This window comes from Eretmochelys imbricata, chromosome 6 (assembly GCF_965152235.1).
Source record: "Eretmochelys imbricata isolate rEreImb1 chromosome 6, rEreImb1.hap1, whole genome shotgun sequence".
Lineage (NCBI taxonomy): Eukaryota > Metazoa > Chordata > Testudines > Cheloniidae > Eretmochelys > Eretmochelys imbricata.
The window spans coordinates 76,599,432-76,619,842 of NC_135577.1; the positions used below are offsets into that span (position 1 = coordinate 76,599,432).

At 37.2% G+C, this 20,411-nt stretch overlaps 1 protein-coding gene across 1 annotated transcript in view; it reads right to left on the reverse strand.

Moving 5' to 3' along the window:
• SPRED1 (sprouty related EVH1 domain containing 1) overlaps positions 1 to 20,073 on the reverse strand; it is a 116,717-nt gene extending 96,644 nt beyond the window's left edge. The window contains exon 1 of the mRNA XM_077818940.1: positions 19,535 to 20,073. Coding sequence (XP_077675066.1) covers positions 19,535 to 19,566 — 32 coding nt within the window. The 5' untranslated portion in view covers positions 19,567 to 20,073. The remainder of the gene's footprint in view (positions 1 to 19,534) is intronic.
• Between the last annotated feature and the right edge of the window lie 338 nt (positions 20,074 to 20,411).

Here is a 20,411-nt window from a genome sequence, read left to right on the forward strand (position 1 = left end):
AATTAAAATTGTTTAAGTGAATGTGAATTTAAGTGAATTTATTTGAAACAAAAAAACAAAACCAAAAAAAGCAAGTCACCTTTGCCCTGTGCTCATAACCCCACATGATTATACTGTTGTACAGAAGTTTCTTGCCCTAGACCATTTTCTGCGAGTAAGGGTAATCAAACCTCATTTTGTCATATGACAATACAATAACTGAATTAATTACCTTGCCCTGTTTTCTCCACTCCATTACTTCCCCCTGTAATTATATGCACATTATAATAATACTTCTATAATAGTAATCAATTATAGTAATAAGTCGGCCTGTTAAGAAGGCAAAGCTTGTGAACTCAAACTAGCTCCAGCACCTGCACATTCCCCTCTGGAAAAGCACACAGACATCTACTGATTCCATCATATTAAAATTGTATATGTAACTATGCATAAACCATAAATGCAACATAATTCACTCAGATTCATAAAAATCTGCTATTAAATCATTATGCACTACCTATTTATTACCAGTTGTATGCTATGTAAACTGACTTGCCATTTGAAACCCACATGTAATACTGTCCCATCACTCCACAAGTGTCTCAGTAGTCCAATAAACCGTATTCAGAGACCCACAACAATTTCAGTATATGAGCATGTGGCATCCATTTCAACTTTTTCTTCAGAAAAGAAAGTCACTGTAGCTGCTTGTAAAGATTTTGTGTTTATAGTAAAGATATATCAGAGCTTTAAATCTGGAAAGACATTTCAGAACAGGAAAGATTACTTACTAAAATTTCATTGGTTATAACTGATCTGAACATTCATTCAGATTCATAATAGACCAAATCCTTATTCCCTACCCACAATTAGGAAGTTAATACAATTCTTACTGTTGATGTAGACAAAAAGCTTCTATCTATGGAAAAGCAAAAGGAAAAACTTAACTCCAGTATTTTTAAATGGTATTTGTGAAGTCCTAAAGGATCTGATTGCTAAGTGATTAAAAATGAATTCAACATTTTTCTAACGATGAAACCTCCAAACAAAGTCTTAAAATTTCACCACATACCAATGTTATAAGCAAGCTAGTAGCAGTGGTCAATTATATCTCTGTCCTTGCCAAGTATTCACTGTCTCTCCCTCCCCCTTGCAAGGTTTAAGCAAATTATTTACACACACAATTGCTGTGATTGAATGATTTTAATTGCTAAGTGACATCAGGGAAAGGGTTTTTTTTTTTCTACTGAAAACACTGTACTTTAGCACAGATGAAAATGTCATCTGCGGGGTTTTGTTTTAATGTTATCCTCATAACATTTTATTTTGCTTGATTTGATACCTAGCTACTACAACAACAACAGCATAAGCATAATTTTTTTTTTTTTTTTTTTTACTTTTTTTGCATAATTTTATGGAAAAAAGATGTTAAACACCCCTGCATCCTAAACTTTACAAGTTCCAATGTAGCTGTTAAGTGACTGGAATGGTGAAAACTGTTCCTCATTTTGTCTTAAACTTGATACCCAAGTAATTCAAGGGTCCTACCAGTCTGCACATTTTCCACACACATAGTTACACTTTAGTCTTGCTGATCAAGTTAGGATAATCTTTCTAACTTTGAAATTTCTACTTAACAATGGTTTAAACAAAAGTATAAAATATTCCATTATGATATAAACTGCAATTCCTCCTTAAAACCAGGTTTAATAATCCTAATATTAACTAAAGCTTAAACTATCATGGAAAGCACTATTATTTGTTAAGGGTTTTTCTCATATGGGTTATGTGTCAAATAGATTTAACCCCAGAAATGTAACATGATCTTATAATTATTATGACTAAATTACAAGTTTTAAAGTAGACAGACATCAGAGTAAGGAGACCAGGCAATCATGGATTCAGGTTATGTACTCAATTAAAGGGAAATTAATAGAATACAATAGTTTTTTCTCTATCAGGAGAAAATAACTGACTTAATTTCTGTTTTAACAACTGACACTAGTTGACTAATCAAGTTGTATTTTTGTTTCGTATGACGACACTTACTAACCCATCCTCTAACAAATGCAAAATAAAACGCTTAGCAGCTGCGAGGTGAACAGAAAAGCTGCTCTATATAGTAGCCAGGATCCGCACTACAGGCCTTCCTCTAACTCTGAAACTCATTTTCTACTGCAGAATGATGAAAAGACACTGCACAGTACAAAACCACACATTTAGGATTCAAAGATGCCCAAGGAAATACACTTTTATAGGAACAATACATTCTTATGAGGAGGAAAAAAGAGGAGCTGTAGGAGTTAAACCAAGTCACAGGTAAATTAGAGATGAGAGCTGAAAAAGCTGACAATCTTTTTAACAGAAAGAAGCCCTTAAGACTCAGAATAAGCTTCCTTAAAAAAAATCTTCCCCACATGTACCTGCATTTACCATTAAGTATTTTATTAAATTTAATAAACCCAATAAGGCACACTTTGTACCACATTAATGCATACAATAGAACCCTTATTTTATGAACTAACTTGGGACTGAGCTCATAAAAATCAAAAAGTTAATAAAACTGGTCTGAAAATTATAGTAGATATGGTGCACAAATTGCAGTATGGACCTTACAATAATGAAGAAATTAAATTTTACTATCTGGTCCATTTTTTGTTGTCCCAGGCTGACTGACAATAGGATTTTTCCTAGCTTGTGATAATGCACTAGGATAACAGCTTTACAAGTGAAGTCCTAAAGGTTTTCATTAAACCAGCCAAAATCTCTTGGGGAGAACCTGGCCAGGGTCTTAGTTTCTTAACTAAAAATAAAACCCAAGGAAATAAGTAGTCTGTTTAACAAGGAAAGAAGCTTAAAAATGGCTACTCTGAAGTCATTGTACAGTAAGGTGTCCTTAATAGCAGAGAGGCTTGAAATGTAGAGACACACATTATGTGTTTTATCTTAAGAGTGGCCAACAGGCTTGGAGTTTCTGGAACCCAAAGACTAGGATTAAAAACTGGGAGGAAAAATTTAAAAATCGGAAAATGCTACTAGAAGCCCCCAAACCCAGAAATCGAGGCAGAAGGTCAAAGAAAAAGGGGGGGGGGGTAGAGAGAGATGGACCTGGTTTAGAGGAGAAGTGAAAGCAACAAAAAAAAAATATATACATAACAAATGGAAGAAAGGGGGAAGTTGATAGTAATAAACATAAATCAGAAGCTTGAACTTGTAGATAATTGATAAGGGAAGCAAAGAGACACAGAAGGTAAAATCTATGGTCAGCAGAATTCAAGACAATAAGAATGATTTTTTTTAAAGTTCGTTAGGAACAAAAAGAATACTAACAATGCTATTGGTCCATTACTAGATGGAAATGTTAGAATTATCACTGATAATGCAGGAAAGTCAGAAGTGTTAAATAAATATTTGTTCTGTATTTAAACAGACAGATGTAGTCATGCCACTCTTTCCATTCCACCAGTATCTCAGGACAATGTTAAACAGCAGCTACTAAGTTAGACATTTTTAAATCTGGAGGTCTAGATAACTTGCATCTAAGAGTTTTAAAAGAGCTGGCTGAGGAACTTGCTAGACCATCAATGTTGATTTTCAATAAGCTTTGGAACACAGGGGAAATTCCAAAAGGAAAAACGGGATGACCTGGATAATGACAGGCAAAAAAAACTGAAAGCACTCTATTAATAAAGAATTAAAGGACAACAATATAATTAATGCCAATCCATATGGGTTTGTGGAAAACAGAACCAATTTTTTTTAAATTTTTTAGATTTTTTGACTGATAAAGGTAACTGTGTTGATGTAATTTACTTAGACTTCTGTAAGGCATTTGCCTTGGTACTGCACAACATTCTGATTAAAAACTAGAAAGATATAAAATTAACATGGCACACATGAAGTGGACTAAAAGCTGGATAACTGAGAAGTCTCAAAATGTAATTATAAATGAGGCGTTAGCAACAAATGGATGTTATTCCCTAGTGGGGCCGTGCAGGGATTATCGGTTTTCAGCCTTAAGCTATTTAATGACCTAGAAGAAAAGAAAAATCACTACTGATCAAGTTTACAGATGACACAAAAATTAGGAGAATAATAAATAAATAAATAATAAATAATAGTAAATAATAAAGAGGTCAGGGGATACAGAGCAATCTTGATCTCTTGGTAAACTGAGTGCAAAACAAACAATATGTTTTTATTAGGGCTGTCGATTAATTGCAGTTAAAACTGCAAATAATTGTGATTGATTTTTGAGTTAACTGCACTGTTAAACAATAGAATAACACTTGATATTTATTAAATATTTTGTATGTTTTTCTAAATTTTCATATATTATATTCTGTGTTCTAATTGAAATCAAAGAGTATATTATTTTTTATTACAAATATTTGCACTATAAAAATGATACAAGAAATGGTATTTTTTCAATTCACCTCATACAAGTACTGTAGAGCAATCTCCTAGTTGTGAAATGCAACTTACAAATGTAGATTTTTTTTTTTTGGTTACATAACTGCTCAAAAAAACACTTCAGAGCCTACAAGTCCACTCAGTCCTACTTCTTGTTCAGCCAATCGGTAAGACAAACAAGTCTGTTCACATTTACAGGAGATAATGGTGCCATCTTCTTATTTACAATGTCACTAGAAAGTGAGAACAGGCATTTGCATGGCACTTTTGCAGCCAGCATTGCAAGGTATTTACATGCCAGATATGCTAAACATTTGTGTGTCCCTTCATGCTTCAGCCAGCATTCCAGAGGACATGCTTCCATGCTGATGATGCTCATTAAAAAAATAATACGTTAATTAAATTTATGACTGAACTCCTGGGAGGAGAATTGTATGTCCCCTGCTCTGTTTTATCCACATTCTGCCACATATTTCATGCTATAGCAGTCTTGGATGATGACCCAGCACATATGGTTCATTTTAAGAACACTTTCACTGCAGATTTCACAAAACGCAAATAAGAGACCATTGTGAGATTTCTAAAGGTAGATACAGCACTCAACCCAAGGTTGAGAATCTGAAGTGCCTTCCAAAATCTCAGAGGGACAAGGTGTGAAGCATACTTTCAGAAGTCTTAAAAGAGCAACACTCAGATGCAGAAACTACAGAAGACAAACCACGAAAAAAGAAAATCAACCTTCTGCTGGTGGCATCTGACTCAGATGATGAAAATAATCATGCGTCGGTCCCCACTGCTTTGGACTATTATCAAGCAGAAGCCATCATCAGCATGGACACATGTCCCCTGCAATGGTGGTTGAAGCATGACAGGACATATGAATCTTTAGCGCATCTGGCATGTAAATATCTTGCGATGCCAGCTACAACAGTGCCATGAAAACACCTGTTCTCACTTTCAGGTGACGTTGTAAACAAGAAGCAGGCATTATCTCCTGCAAATGTAAACAAATTTGTTTGTCTAGCGATTGGCTGAACAAGGAGGAGGACAGAGTGGACTTCCAGGGGCTAAAATTTTACATTGCTTTGTTTTTGAATGCAGTTTTTTTGTACATAATTCTACATTTGCAAGTTCAACTTTCTTGATAAAGAGATTGCACTGCAGTACTTGTATTAGGTGAATTGAAAAATACTATTTCTTTTGTTTTTTTTACAGTGCAAATACTTGCAATCCAAAATATAAAGTGAGCACTTTACACTTTATATTCTGTGCTATAATTAAAATAAATATATTTGATAAATATAGAAAACAAATATTTAAATAAATGGTATCCTATTATTGTTTAACAGTGCGATTAATCACAATTCATTTTTTAAATTGCTTGACAGCCCTAGTTTTAATATAGCAAAATGAAAACGTATACATCTAGAAACGAAGAACGTTGGCCATACTTACAGGATGGGGGACTCTATCCTGGGAAGCAATGACTGAAAAAGATTTGGGAGTTGTGGTGGATAATCAGCTTAAACATGAGCTCCTAGTGTGACGCTATGGCCAAAAAGACTAATGCAATCCTTGGTTGTATTAAACAGGGGAATCTTGAGTAGGAGAAGAGGTTCTCTTATCCTGATATTTGGCGCTGCTGTGACTGCTGCTGGAATACTGTATCTAGTTCTGGTGTCCACAATTCAAGAAAGATATTGATAAATTGGAGAAGGTTCAGAGAAGAGCCACAAAAATAAATTAAAGGATTAGAAAACATGCCTCAGTGTTAAGCTTAATAGATTGAGCTTCTTGAGACAAAGAGAAGTTTAAGGTGTGACTTCATTACAGTTTACGTATCTGCATAGAGAACAAATATTTAATAATGGGATCGCCAATCTAGCAGAGAAAGGTATAACATGATCCAGTGGCTGGAAGCTGAAGCTAAACAAATTCAGACTATAAGTAAGGCACATATTTTTAACAGAGAGTGTAATTAACCACTGGAACAATTTACCAAGGGCTGCTGTGGATTCTCTATTGCTTACACTTTTAAAATCAATATTGGATGTTTTTCTAAAATATATGCTCTAGCAATTATTTTTGGCAAGTTCTGTGGTCTATATTATACAAGGTCAGACTTGGTGACTTTGCAATCTACAAATCTACAAAAAATGATCAGGAGATAGAAGGGGGGGGGAAAGAGTGCAGAGAAGAACTTTTTGGGCTTGTATATATGGGAAAAGTGACCAATGTACAGAGTGTCTAGAATAAGAGTGTCCAAACAGAGAGTTAATCTTGAATAGCTACAGCACTTGAATAGCTATAGCCCTCTACCTTATTCTGGAATAACTGCTCTATGTACACAAGCTCCTGTTCAAGATATTAATTAGCAAATGAAAATGTAATAATTTTCACCTTACTTCATAGCAACTAACGTGGGTGCATTCTATCTTCGCTGCATTAGAAGGCAGACACATTAACATCAAAAACTAGAGACTGATAACTGTACACTTAATACCCCAAGAACTTAGTAAGGGGCAAGGTACATTTTAAAACAAAGGGAGGTGTATTTTTGCATTAAAGACAAACATACCCATAAAATACTTACACGAGCATCTCCCTTCACACCAATGCTCTGTGCTGCTTACCTATAATACAAACTATAGGGAAACAATATATTTTAACGATGTGATGCAGTAACACTGTTCCAACTTTTTTGGCTATTGTTTTCAAACAGAAAATATCACTGCATAGAATACTGAAGTGTCTATATCAAATGGTAGAGCACGATTCCCTAATCTCTAAAATGTTTCTGCCACTTCTAGTTAGTAAGTGGCTTTTATAGTTTTGTAGCCTCAATTTTCAGTGCCCCAGGCAAGCACTTAACTGATTTGTGAAAAGCCTCCAATACCTAACATGGGCTCGTTAACATGCAGAATTATTTTCCACTGCCATAGCAACAGTGTATGAAATGTTGAGGGTGGGGACTGGGGGGTGGGGAGGAACAGGCTCTACAAGAGGATGTTTCAAGTTTATGATAACATAGTATTGATATCTTAGCTGTTTTAAACTAGAGAAGTTCAGGATAACATTTGTTACTAACCTACTAAAAAATTAAGTTTCCTGAAAGGTGGCACAGGTGAAGGGGAATTAAAATTCAGCCTGCTGATCTGCAGGGACTTATTTTCTAGTTAGTTATTTTGTATGCATCAAGGGCCTCATTTTTAGAAGTGTTGAACATCTGCAGCTCCCACCAGCTTATTCTGACCCCTTGGGTGCTCACCATCTCTTAAAAATCATTTCAATATGCTTTCACTGATCTCAGTAAAAAATAGAGGAAGGCCAAAGTTTTCAACTGTGTCCACCAGTTTTTAGGATCTCCTTTAAAACATCTATTGATCCGTTTTAGACATGGTGAGCACCCAGAAATCTCATTTACTTCAACTAAGGTGCTTTGTACGTTTTTTTTTTTTTTTTTTTTTGGGGGGGGGGGGGGGCAAAAAAAAAAAAAAAGCCTGGCACTAGTTTTGTAGAGAGCCCAATAAATGAAGCACCAAATTAGTGGACACCGTAAAATACATTGGCCCTAACCCTTACCTGTAAAGTGTGCTTCTGTCAGGTGTGCACTACCAATTAGGCAGAAAGACAAAGCTCAAATGTTTATGTGATTCTCCTCATCACGCTAATGTTTTAGGAAGACTAAGAAAAGAATATGACTAAAGCATATTTAAGAGTAAAAATTTTCACTCAATGAAAGAGAAAGGAATGGGTGAATATAAGAGAGACTTCCAAACTGATACGTTATAACTCATCTTCCAGGTAAGTATTAAAATATCCTTTTATGCACAGAAAAAGTACCATCAAGCCAAAGAGTTTTAAGAAGCGGCTCACAACAATCCAGGCGAGAAATATTATAGGGTATTGTACAGACTTGCCCAGGAGTAACACCACTAATATCTGAAAACTGTAGTAAACAAGAGACAATTTGATTAGTATATGAAGCAAAGAATCAGAGTAAAATTCTATCTAAATTACATACAAAAAACCATTAGGACAAGGTCAACGTTTCAAAGTACATTACTCAGGAGTTTGATAGTGTCAGAATTAAGGCTAGAAATCCTATTTCTGCCCTTTGATCATAAGCATGATAGTCTAATTATATGATCACATGCTATTTGTTCTGCTCTTGCCTCATTCTGTCCGCAGGACGAACAGTGAAGGAGGCACAGGGCTGCAAGAAGAGAAAGGATGTTTCCTTGTGTTTAAGGCATTGTACTGGAGGGTTCTATTCCTGGCTCTGCAACCCTGTCAGAAGTCTTCCTGCTTACACACTTAGGTTAAAAAAGCAAATGCTGGCATTTTCAAACTTTTGAGTGCTTGACTTTGCAATATTAATGTTCTTTGGGCATGTTTTTGTATGCCATTTGCAAGTGTTTTTAAAGACCCAACTGAAAACACAATAATGCCATAATGTGGAATCACAGTAACTGCCTACATGGGCTGGAGCCCAGGAACTTTAAAAGCCACAGCACAGACCTCCTACAAGTGAGCTACATGAGTACCTTGTAACAGAAGTGGCAGTTATCCTCTGGACACCAAAAAGGGAGTTAGGACACACTTTGCCATTGCCTTACAAGTATTTGATAGACAGAGGAATGAAGGGAATTGGGAATTTTGGATTTATTTCTGCGGGGGGGGAGACGACAGCATTGCCAAACAAATAGCTTAATCATATTCATTCTCAAAGAAGTATGATTAAGTACTGGATAAATCCTACTGGAGACCTGGGACCAGATTCTAATCCCTGCTACTACCCCTTTATAACATTCCAGATGTGTAAGAAGCTATAAGGGGAGAAGAGGGGCCCACAGAAAGAATCCCACAGCATAGAGCTGGCATGCATGCCACTATGCTGCTCCTCCATTGTGGCCTCAACATAGTAGTTTACTGGGAGAAGGAGTGGAAGCACCAGAACATGGAGCACTTCAGTAATTCTGGACTGCAGACAAGCCCACAGGCAGCCAGATAAAGATGCCATAAATTAGAGCAACCTGAGTGCTCTCCTTCCCCACTGCCCTTTTTATCCACTGCCTTCCTGAATGTCAATGGCATGGCAGAAGCCATTCCTGCTGCCATTCAGGACCCGCCACTTCACAAAAATAGGGCTGTGCTTTTCTAGAGTTGGAAATCACAGGCAGCATATCATGCTGTGAGCCACACCTTATTGATTCTGTTTTAGCCTTTTAAAAATAGGACATGTCAGTTTTAAAAATTATCCTAAACTTTTGTGGCTATATTACTAAGAAGGATATAAATTAGTAAGATAATTTTACAAATCCAATTTACTCTTCACTGTGCTTCTTGTTTACTCTCTGCATTAGTCTCAGCTCCTGAAAAAAAAAAAATCAAATAAGTCAATTTCATTTCTGTTCATAATCAATTTCAGCTTCAATGCCAGGGTGTCACACGTTACAGGTGAATGTTTGTTTAAAATTGTTCTTTACTGAGTTATTTTAAAATGAACAGGGAAGCATTTCTACAAGTTTAAGAGAAGCTTGTTCTTACAAAAATTAAATACGGGAAAAATGCAAGTTGACAATATTCATTTTAGTGTTTTAAATAGAGAAATATTTGGCTTTTCAAAAAATGCATATACTAATTAGGAATTTGGGGTGGAACTTTGTAAAGGGTGGTGAACACATCAGTTTTTACTTTTATGCATTTATTCTCATCTTTGAAAGTCTCCTTCATCCTCTTTCTTTAACTAAATGATATTTCAAATTCTGGTACTGTTTGTGACGTTCTTCTGTGACACACATTGGGATCGTATTATTTGGTCATTTGCGTTGCTCACTGAACTAAAGTCTGCGCTTGTCAGAGGGAAGAGAACAACTACTTACATTTCTGTGGCATCATATCACTAATCGCTTTATTCAAATGTTACGTTGTCAGAAGCAATACATTCTTACAGAAGAGGCACTAAAATGACAACACATGGACTTTTTCCCTTTCAAGTTAACACAAACATCATGAGATGAAACAATATAGTTGTAATGTCTACTTGGGTTAAACTCTAATACTATTTTAAAGTAAATCTTCAAAAGCAAGTACATCTGAGATAAACATGTGTGGCACAAAAAGTGTTCTGTCAATATTAGGAAGCAGGATACAGTTAAGACATCTGTGGCTTTTGGTCTATCTGCCTGTAAGGGAATTAGGTCCCAACCTACTGAGTTTAAGTGCAGCTTTTTCAAGCTTGCTATACACTTATTTAATCTATTTTTAATGAATCTGCGGTGGCACTATGAACCAGTGGAATAGAAGCTTTTAATGTTCATGTGTTCTTTTCTATTTCCGCACGACTGACAGAATCTATAAATACAATGATCATGATTTATTACTTTGGGAATGACTTTTTTTTTTTCTTCTTCTCCTACTTTACTTGGATTGAGTTGGGATTTTATTCAGCACTGCAATCATATGCAAGAAACCACTCACAACTGAACTAAAGGTGCTTTTCATAGTGAACTTCAGTGTTTAGAACTTAAATGCATTTTCCTCCCTTCAAGGACATACTTGAAGAAATTGATATTAATTCTGTCTACCTTAAAGGAGGCCAAGAGTAGAAATAAAATAGTATCCAAGCCACCATTTTTATAGCTGATAAACTGAAATAATAGACCAACAATATGGGATCTGGGGGTCATAGTGGATCACAAGTTAAATATGAGTTAACAGTGTAACACTGTTGCAAAAAAAAAAAAAAAAAAAGCAAACACCATTTCGGGATATAGCAGCAGTAGTGTTGTAAGACAGACAAGAAGTAATTCTTCCGCTCTACTCTATGTTGATGAGGACTCAGCTCGAGTATTGTGTCCAGTTCTGGGAGCCACATTTCAGGAAAAACGTGGACAAGTTGCAGAAAGCCCAGAGAAGAGCACCAAAAATTATTAAAGGTGTAGAAAACATGACCTATGAGGGAAGATTGAAAACATTTGGTTCGTTTAGTCTGGAGAAGAGAAGACTCAGAGGGGCCAATACTTTTCAAGTACATAAAAGGCTGTTACAAGGAGAGAGAAAAATTGTTCTCCTTTAACCTCTAGGATAGGACAAGAAGAAATGGGATTAAGTTGCAGTAAAGGCGATTTAGGTTGGACGTCAGGAAAAACTTCCTGTCAGGGTAGTTAGTCATTGGAATAAATTTCCTAGGGAGGTTGTGGAATCTCCACTGTTGGAGATTTTTTAAGAGCAGGTTAGACAAACACCTGACAGGGATGGCCTAGAATCTAGATAATACTTAGTGCCCTGCACTCATGGTAGGACTGAGCTAGATGACCTCTCATGGTCCCTTACAGTCTTACGATTATGAGAATGGTAGGTAAGGATTAGATGAATTCAAGACCAAAAAATGTCGTCTTGGTCTCTACATTGATAAAATGTGTCCAAAGCCCTCCCTAGATCTAGAGGTTGGTCTTTATTACAGATCCTTCTTGATAAAGACATGTACCATATTCATGTTCCCAGTGGCACATATGAACAAAAGCCACTGGGAGATATGGGCCAGCAATTTTTTATGGGCCACCAACTGCTTCTTCTTAAGCTAATGTCGAGTCAAAAACTTGTTCTCTTCTTATTCAATACTGGATACATGAAAAGGAGAACCAAGGTGATCCATATTTTCCCGTGCTACTCTTATGCAGGATAGCTGTTTTTATAAATAAGCTATTCCACCTATTCTTCTCAGTTGCTTGATAAGTAAGCTTTTCTAGTATACTGTGCTAAAGGTTTCTTTATTTCCTCAGAAAAGGGATCTGGGCATCACTGCAAACAGATCAGTGATGACTTCTGCTCCGTGTGAGGCAATGGTAAAAAAAAAACCAAAAACCAAAACACACGAACAAAATGTTAAGCAGCATGAAGAATGGGATTGTGAATACTACAATTAAAATGCTTTTTTCTAAATCAGTGGTGGGGTCTCATCTGCAATACTGGGTATATTACTCATCATCCCATTTCAAACAGGATACAACAGAACTAGAGTGGGTTTCAGTAAAGAGCAGCATGAGTCAAGGATATGGAAACACTTCATATGAAGCAAGGATGAAATGTTGGGACTGTTTATCTTGGAAAAGGAGATGATTAAGAGAGGACAAAATAAAAGTATGTAAAATAAAGAATGGCATAAAGAAAGTGAATCAGGAACTTCTGTTCTCCCTGTCTCATAAACACAAGAACAAGGGGACATCCAAAGAAATTAATAGGTGGGAAATTCAAATGCAATTCAAGGAATTGCCAAGGAAATCATTGCCACAGGAAGTTGAGGCCAAGAACTAACAAGATTCAAGAAGGAATGTTAATATCAAGAATATCCAGAATTTATCATCATAATTGAAGATGAAAATTGTGTGAAAGGGATAACGTGCTTCATGGCTTAAATAAATTTAGAATTATGAGACGAGACCTAATATAGGGGTAGAATATTCCACAAGTACCTACTGTGGGATTTTTACACCTACCCCTAAAGCACCTTGTACTGGCCACTGTCAGAGAGACAGTACTAGAACAGATGGACCTTAGGTCCAATACAATATGGCAGTTCCTGTGTTCTCTCCAGATTCCCTAAAACATACTTAACCCAGGGGGAATCTGCAGAGTATATTTGCATATTTAGGCCTGCACAAAATTTCATACTACTTTATGTGATATTTTTATGTCATTTATGTCATGTAAAACTCTATACATACTGTAATTTCTTTCTGATTTTTTTTTTTGTATGCATTAAATACATTGTCCCTTGTCTTAGAAATACAAGATCACTTCTCTGCAGGGCAGATTCATTTAAATCAAAGCAATAAAATCAACTGTAATCCTGATTTAAATCAGCAAGCAGGAAACCTTTATTTAAATAATTAATTTTAATCTTGTTTTGCAATTGTACTTTTAGTTATTTCCCCAAAGTATGGTGGATTCTCATTGGTTGGAAACCATTAAAATATACATATATGTAACTAAACATAACCTTTATGCTAAATTTGGCCTCCCCTCCACCCCCACTAACCAAGATAAGGTACATAATTGTAATGCCAGTAATTACATATTTTAACTTAATTTATCCAGATTCTCAATTTTTACATTTTTATGTTAGAAAATGGTGAATTATGCATTTCTTATTTACTAAATGATTAATATTTTACTTCTGATTTGTGTTAAGCTCTATTTGAATGGAAATTCAGATTAGATTACTAATGCACAAAAACAGCATATTTTTATTAAATGTGCTGGCTACATAAGAAAAAAGGTTTATCAAAAATGTTATATATAATGCTGATTTATTAAACAAAGGAAAAATTACTTGTAGTTAGTGAGTTGAATTGACTGTTTCTGGTCACAATGTCCTTCAAGACAGTAGAACTAGTAGACCTCATCCTATCAGAAATAGTGCCTACAAGTCAACTCGTTCCTACTTCTTGTTCAGCCAATCACTAAGACAAACAAGTCTGTTTACGTTTACGGGCAATAATGCTGCCCGCTTCTTATTTATGTCACCTGAAAGTGAGAACAGGCACTGGCATAGCACTTTTGTGGCTGGCATTGCATTACATACTAGATATGCTACACATTCATATGTCCCTTCATGCTTCAGCCACCATTCCATAGGATATGTTTCCACGGTGATGACGCTCGTTAAAAAAAATAACGCATTAGATTTATGACTGAACTCCTTGGGGGAGAATTGTACGTCTCCTGCTCTGTGGTTTTACCCACATTCTGCCATATATTTCATGTGATGGCAGTCTTGGATGACGTTCCAAAATACATACTGAATGTCCCCACTATTCAGTTCAACTGAATATGTAACACAAACAACAACAACAACTTTCTTTAGTTTCTCCAAATAATGCCACTGGCTCCAGCTCTACTATGACATCCCAGAATAATTTTTTCTGTGATATCACAACAATCAAGGAATGCTGCTAAAGCTGACCCATAAGTGGTTTTTCTTGACTTCTCAAATTATTATGTAACCTGAAAGTTCATTTGCCTTCAGAGTAATAGCTGGGACATAAGGCCAAGTAAAGAGTATGAGAGAGCCAATAAAATTGGAAAGGACTCTCCAGGACTCCTAAACAAACTATGCCCCAGAAAGAAACAAAGTTATAAAATGGCAGTGACAACCTAATTAGTGAATTCAGAAGGGACACTATCAATTTACATTTTTAAAATCTCTCATTTTATATACATCCTACTTGTACTACAAATAAACATTAGACTATTAAAAGGGACAGAAATTTTAGAAATCTAATTTTTTCTTCTATTTAGAGAGTTTGTCCAAGCTGCAAAGATGCATTAAACAAAATAGAACAAAACAAAAACCCACCAATGAAAACAGACTAGTTAGTTTCATTTCCAGGATCAAGGTCTCATATTAACCTAATCATTCAATATTTTGGCTGGAAATACAAGGGGATACTTTAAAAATAAAATTAGGTTGTACAAAATCTAAAACAAAATGTAAATATTTTCCTAGAACTTAAAAAGTTTAATTCTATTGCAATTTTATTTTAAACAGCTAGTCTAGTTTTTGGGGGATACATCTGACCCAACAATTTTTTCCCCCCACACTGAGTCTTCCGTGTGTATGTCTTGCAATTGGATAGCTCAGATCTGTCATGACATGACAGATTGATATACCTCTCTGAGAACACGGTCCTTTCATTGTCAAACTATGGACAGCAACATACCTCCATCATAAAAAAAATTTTTTTTAAACAAACACTTAAAGAGGGGAAATATTTGACTTGACAGTTAAAGGAAATGAGAAGGCAATATGAACATAAGATCACCTTTCATCCATAAGAATCTCAGAACAATTTACAAATCAGAGCCTAAATATACAAGCCTTCAATATGCACAAATGACCCCCAAAATTGAGTTCAGGAGAAACAGTAAAGAGGGCTTGCAGAACCAGGCACCACTTCACCCAGTGAAAGGCAACCTGCAACTAACATACACAATAGGAAATAATGATAAAAAACTGCTAATAGGATGTCACTTACTTTTGGACTAATGGGTCCCAAAACAGCACTGTATTACAAAATGAGTTTAGTAATTTCATCCAAGGTTAGTGGTTATTTGTCCACATAAAAAAATGCCACTTAGTTTTAACGGTCATATGCAATGTTTTTGTAGCCATGTTGGTCTCAGAATATTAGCGAGAGACATGGCGGGTGAAGTTGGCTTAATAAAAGATATTACCTCACCCACCTTCTCTCTCTATTTTGTAGTAAATTTATTCTGTTCAACGGCGGCCCAGTGGTGGAATTATTGGGGTGCTTCTGGTCAAGAATGGGGTACATAGAGGAAAAAGTAAAACTTTGCAAGGTGCCTGTTCACAATATGTATAGCTCAAACCAACATTATTAGCTCACGTCCAAGAGCAACAAGAAAAATCTTCACTCTTCCACTATATCAAAATGACAAAAATGAATCAACATTATTTTTATTGTCCATCAGCCAAGTCAAACTGCCATGAAAATGGTCCAAGCCAGGCCCAGCACGGCACACACAAAAAAATCTACTTGTTTACCCTTTACCACAAAGATGAAAATTAAAACAAAAACTAATCAAAAAACAAACTATTTTCCCAACTACAAAAATACCCTGTCCATAGTAAGCAGAATTTTGTGTGGCTGCCTTCTACATAGTCATTTAAAAACACAAGAAGCAGTGACACCTGATATAGCTTTTAACTTTCACGCCCTTTTATTTTACTGACATGATTTACAGTAAGATTTACAATATATTCTTAGATGAGATCAAACTCTGAACAAACACACAGTCCAATCGTTAGTCCTTCTGCATGAATGGGAGTTTTGCAAGCACAAAGACTAATGACCAAGCTTCAACCAGAGTTCTCAGTTACTTACATTGCAACAAAATGTCTTTCCAAGTACCCGTATTTGTCTTTACTTGATGAGAAATTTGTAGATGAATACATTAAGGTAATAATGTTGTTCTTTCCTCTGTTGCTATGTGAAAGACACATACAAAACAGATGAAACAGTGAAACTAAGTGCTGTCAAACCACAAAGTAAATAAACAAAATGAAAAAATTAGAAAAAGTTGTTTTAAATTTTTCATTTATAGTGATCTTGAGTGTTACCTGCAACCCTTGTAGGTAAAAAAAGCTGTTCACACAGAAAAATGATCTTTAAGTTGACAGAGCCTTGTAAATTTTTACGTTAGTCTTCTGTTTACATTCAAGTACATAGAAAAATTAAAAATGGACCCAAATTGAAATACCATAAGCAAATTTTCACCCCTCATTTCTGATAAACTGTTGAAATCACTCAAACATCATTCTGCTGGTTTGTTAACAACAAAACTCCCCCAATCCCTCCAGAAAGCATCCCTGTCATATATTTGTTAAATATATTGTTTGGATAGTTTATCACTGTACATAAGCATTTTAACACAGCAACCCACTCAGTACTTCTAACAAGGGGTTCAGATTCAATTTGTTTTGTGGCTGGGTAACTAGAATCTAACAACTAAATGTCTCTGAATATTTGATTTTTTTTTAATTGGGATGCTCAAAATTTTATAAACACACTAATTAAAAAAAATTAATTTGTACTACAGCATCCTCTACATTGGTTCAAATTTTTTTTAAAAAGTGTTCTGCTCCTTTGATATTTAAAAAGGTCTTTTCAGCAAGAGAAAAGTGTCTATATATGAAAGTGACTATATATAAGAGAAAAATATTTCCTTTTCACTGACTTTTCAATTTTAGCGATCTGAGGAATTAGTTAACAGAAGATACAGCATTATCTAAGATGTGATTTTCAAGTCAATGTCATCTCATTAAGGTAAGACTTATTAGAAACACTAGCATCTGATATTCCTTGATATAGAAATAAATAGTAGTGTTCTACTGATAACATAGAAAATAATTTGAATTGTTTATTGCTATGGGAATTGGCAAAATGGTTAATATTTTGTCTTGAAAGCAATGCAACAAAATGCACTGGTAAATTTGGTCTTTTGGTATTTTATTTCTGATTCACTGTTCCTAAATATGAAAGGTTTCAGAGTAACAGCCATGTTAGTCTGTATTCGCAAAAAGAAAAGGAGTACTTGTGGCACCTTAGAGACTAACCAATTTATTTGAGCATAGCTTTCGTGAGCTACAGCTCACTTCATCGGAGCTGTAGCTCACGAAAGCTTAGAGACTAACCAATTTATTTGAGCATAAGCTTTAGTGAGCTACAGCTCCGATGAAGTGAGCTGTAGCTCACGAAAGCTATGCTCAAATAAATTGGTTAGTCTCTAAGGTGCCACAAGTACTCCTTTTCTTTTTCCTAAATATGAAATTACCCTAATTATCTTCTTAACACTCCTTTCCTTAATAAATTTTGAAATTTAATAAAGGAAGTGATTTCTGGATTAATGTCTCTTTGAACGCAATCTTTATTTTAAAAACAAAAAAAGAAAACCAGCAACAAAAAGTACAGGTTTCTCCAGGCTCCCTAGCAATAAGCAGTCTCTCCCCCATTGAACTCTAACATAAACTTCTTAGTCTCTCTCTTTCTATGCAGATCTAATCTGCAAGTCTGTTCAGTACAGACAGTGTACTGCACTGTGAATGGACAGCCAGGTATTTTATGAATGGAGTAGATCACGTGCTCCCAGCACCTCCCCGAGCTGATATTTCCCACATAATTCTGTCAACAAGCAATTTTTTAAAAAAAAATATAAGTAGACCTGGAAATCCTAACGTTCAAACTTCCTACAACAACCAGTCCGTTGACGTGCAGGAAAAGGCCTCTACAATTTGAAAGGCAGGTTTTGTTGAATGTCAACGGTGATGGTTTAATGGTTTTTTTTTTTATGAATGGAGATTGTGGTATGCAAATTAGAACGATTCACAAAAAAGAAAACATGGCGACTGCTTCTGCCTCGTTACACCGATACTGAAGCAATTCACCTTCTAAACCACCTCAGTGTAATGCTTTGTGCTTTACAGACTGGAGCTCAGGATTTCTCAAAACTCTTGTTATCCAACTTTGAAAATGTAGTCAATGTTTTAAAAAGAAAAATGCTTTTCCTTAACGAGGTATATCTTAAGGAATGAAGGTTTTATTTAGAGGAATGCATACAAATAACAATTTGCCTCCCACTGCCAATGACATTTTTGTCATATAAATTAACTCGCTATTAAAATAATTTTTTTTAAAAAGCACACGACGGTTATTTTCCATCACCAAGAGTTGTCTCTACACTATGACGAGCCACATCACTCGTAAAACAAATTATTAGCAAATGACTAAATTGTAAATCATTATTCTGGAAAGGATTACACAGCCTGTAGCAGTCAGAGCCAACAGTAACCCTTATGCACTTTATACCCTTAAGTGTTTCTGATAACGACTGAGATCAACCCACAGCAAAATACTTTGCGCTTCTGTTTTTCAACGCCATAAGACACATTTACTAGTAGAATATTATTTCTTCCACTCCATTCAAAATGTAAGTATCACAGACTAATAGGATAAATGGGTAGGACAAATATCTAAAAACCACATGAGGCCGACTGATTATCCAAGCTAGGTACATTAAAAATGTAAGAGACTTGCTTTTCCCTTAAAAAAGAAGTCACAGCAGCTCATTTAAAAACAAACCAAAAAAAGCGTTAGGGAAAGGTTTAAAAACTTTATTTACATTGAGTCATCCAATTAAAATTCAGAAGCAGTCTCCTGCAGGATGAAGCTCCCACACCCTAGTTTCCATGTGCAACATCTAGGAGATAAGATTTGATCCCAGGCGGCATGTGGAAGAGCGGGGTGCACTGTCAGTATGTTTGGACATTAAACCCCCACCGTTCCCCACCTTCAACACGCCACCTGGCCACTTTTTTGTCATGCTGTAATTGCACAGCACTTTCATAGAGACTGGCTCCCAATCTTTATGAAAGAAGCTCCTCAACCACAAGAAGAGACCCTCAGGGTCTCCGTACGGGTACGGACTGATGCGCAATATACACACGGGCACAGACCATCCAAAAAGCTAGAGCAATGCAGCGTTGAAATGCCAAAACGTAAAAGCAGGGGAGCCAGGAAACGGAGGAATCCGACGAAGATTAATAATATTTGCTTACTCGTTGTTAGAAGTCGCCGTCTCTTCGCTCATTTTCTCCTCACCGCGATCCGACAGCGAGATGGAGCAGCAGCAGCACCGACGCAGCCAAGGCGCAGCAAGAACTCACCAGAAACCTCACCATTGTTAACCCCCGGATCTGCCTCCCCGAGGGGAAGCACTAGCAACGCGGCAGGGGCAAGGGCAAGTCTTTTATCCGAGAGCCGCAGGGGACTTGGCTGTCCGGCGCTGGAGCGCAGCCCCCTGCCTCAGCGATGGTGGCAGCCGCAGCCCCTCCGGTCTTCAATGGGAGCAGGCTGGCGCCGGGGGAAGAGGAAGGCTCCCAGCAGCAGTGGACTCCGCGCCGCCGTCCTCCTGCTGCAGCTCATCTCCCGCTGCAGCTCCCTTCCGTGCCCTCCGCCTCCTCGCCGAGCGGGCTCTCCCCTCGCAGCGCGCCCCGGGGCAGCGGGGAGGGGAGCAGCCGCGGCAGAAATTCCTCCGACCAGCAGCGGCCGCGATCCGGGGGGAGCGGGGGAGGAAGGAAGTGGCGGGGGCAAGTCACCCACCCCTCCCTCCGCGAGCAACAGCCCCGAGCGAGGAACAAGCCGGGCGGCCCCGGGGGGTGGGGGTGGAGCGGGGAGGCGCTGTGAGGCAGCTGGGGGGATGGGGCGGCGGGATGCGTCACGGCTGTTTGTGTGCGGAGAGGGGCAATGGGGGCAAGGAGCCAGCGGGCGTCCCGCGGCGGGGCGGAAGGGAGAAGCCCCCAGCCGGAGGCGGCGATAAGTTCAGCAGCCGCGTTCCGGCCCCAGCAGCAGCAACTCCATTAGCCGCAGCCCCGCGCTCTCCTCCCACCTCCTCCTCGCAGGAAAACTGGGCGGAAGCGTTGACTTCAGGCTCCT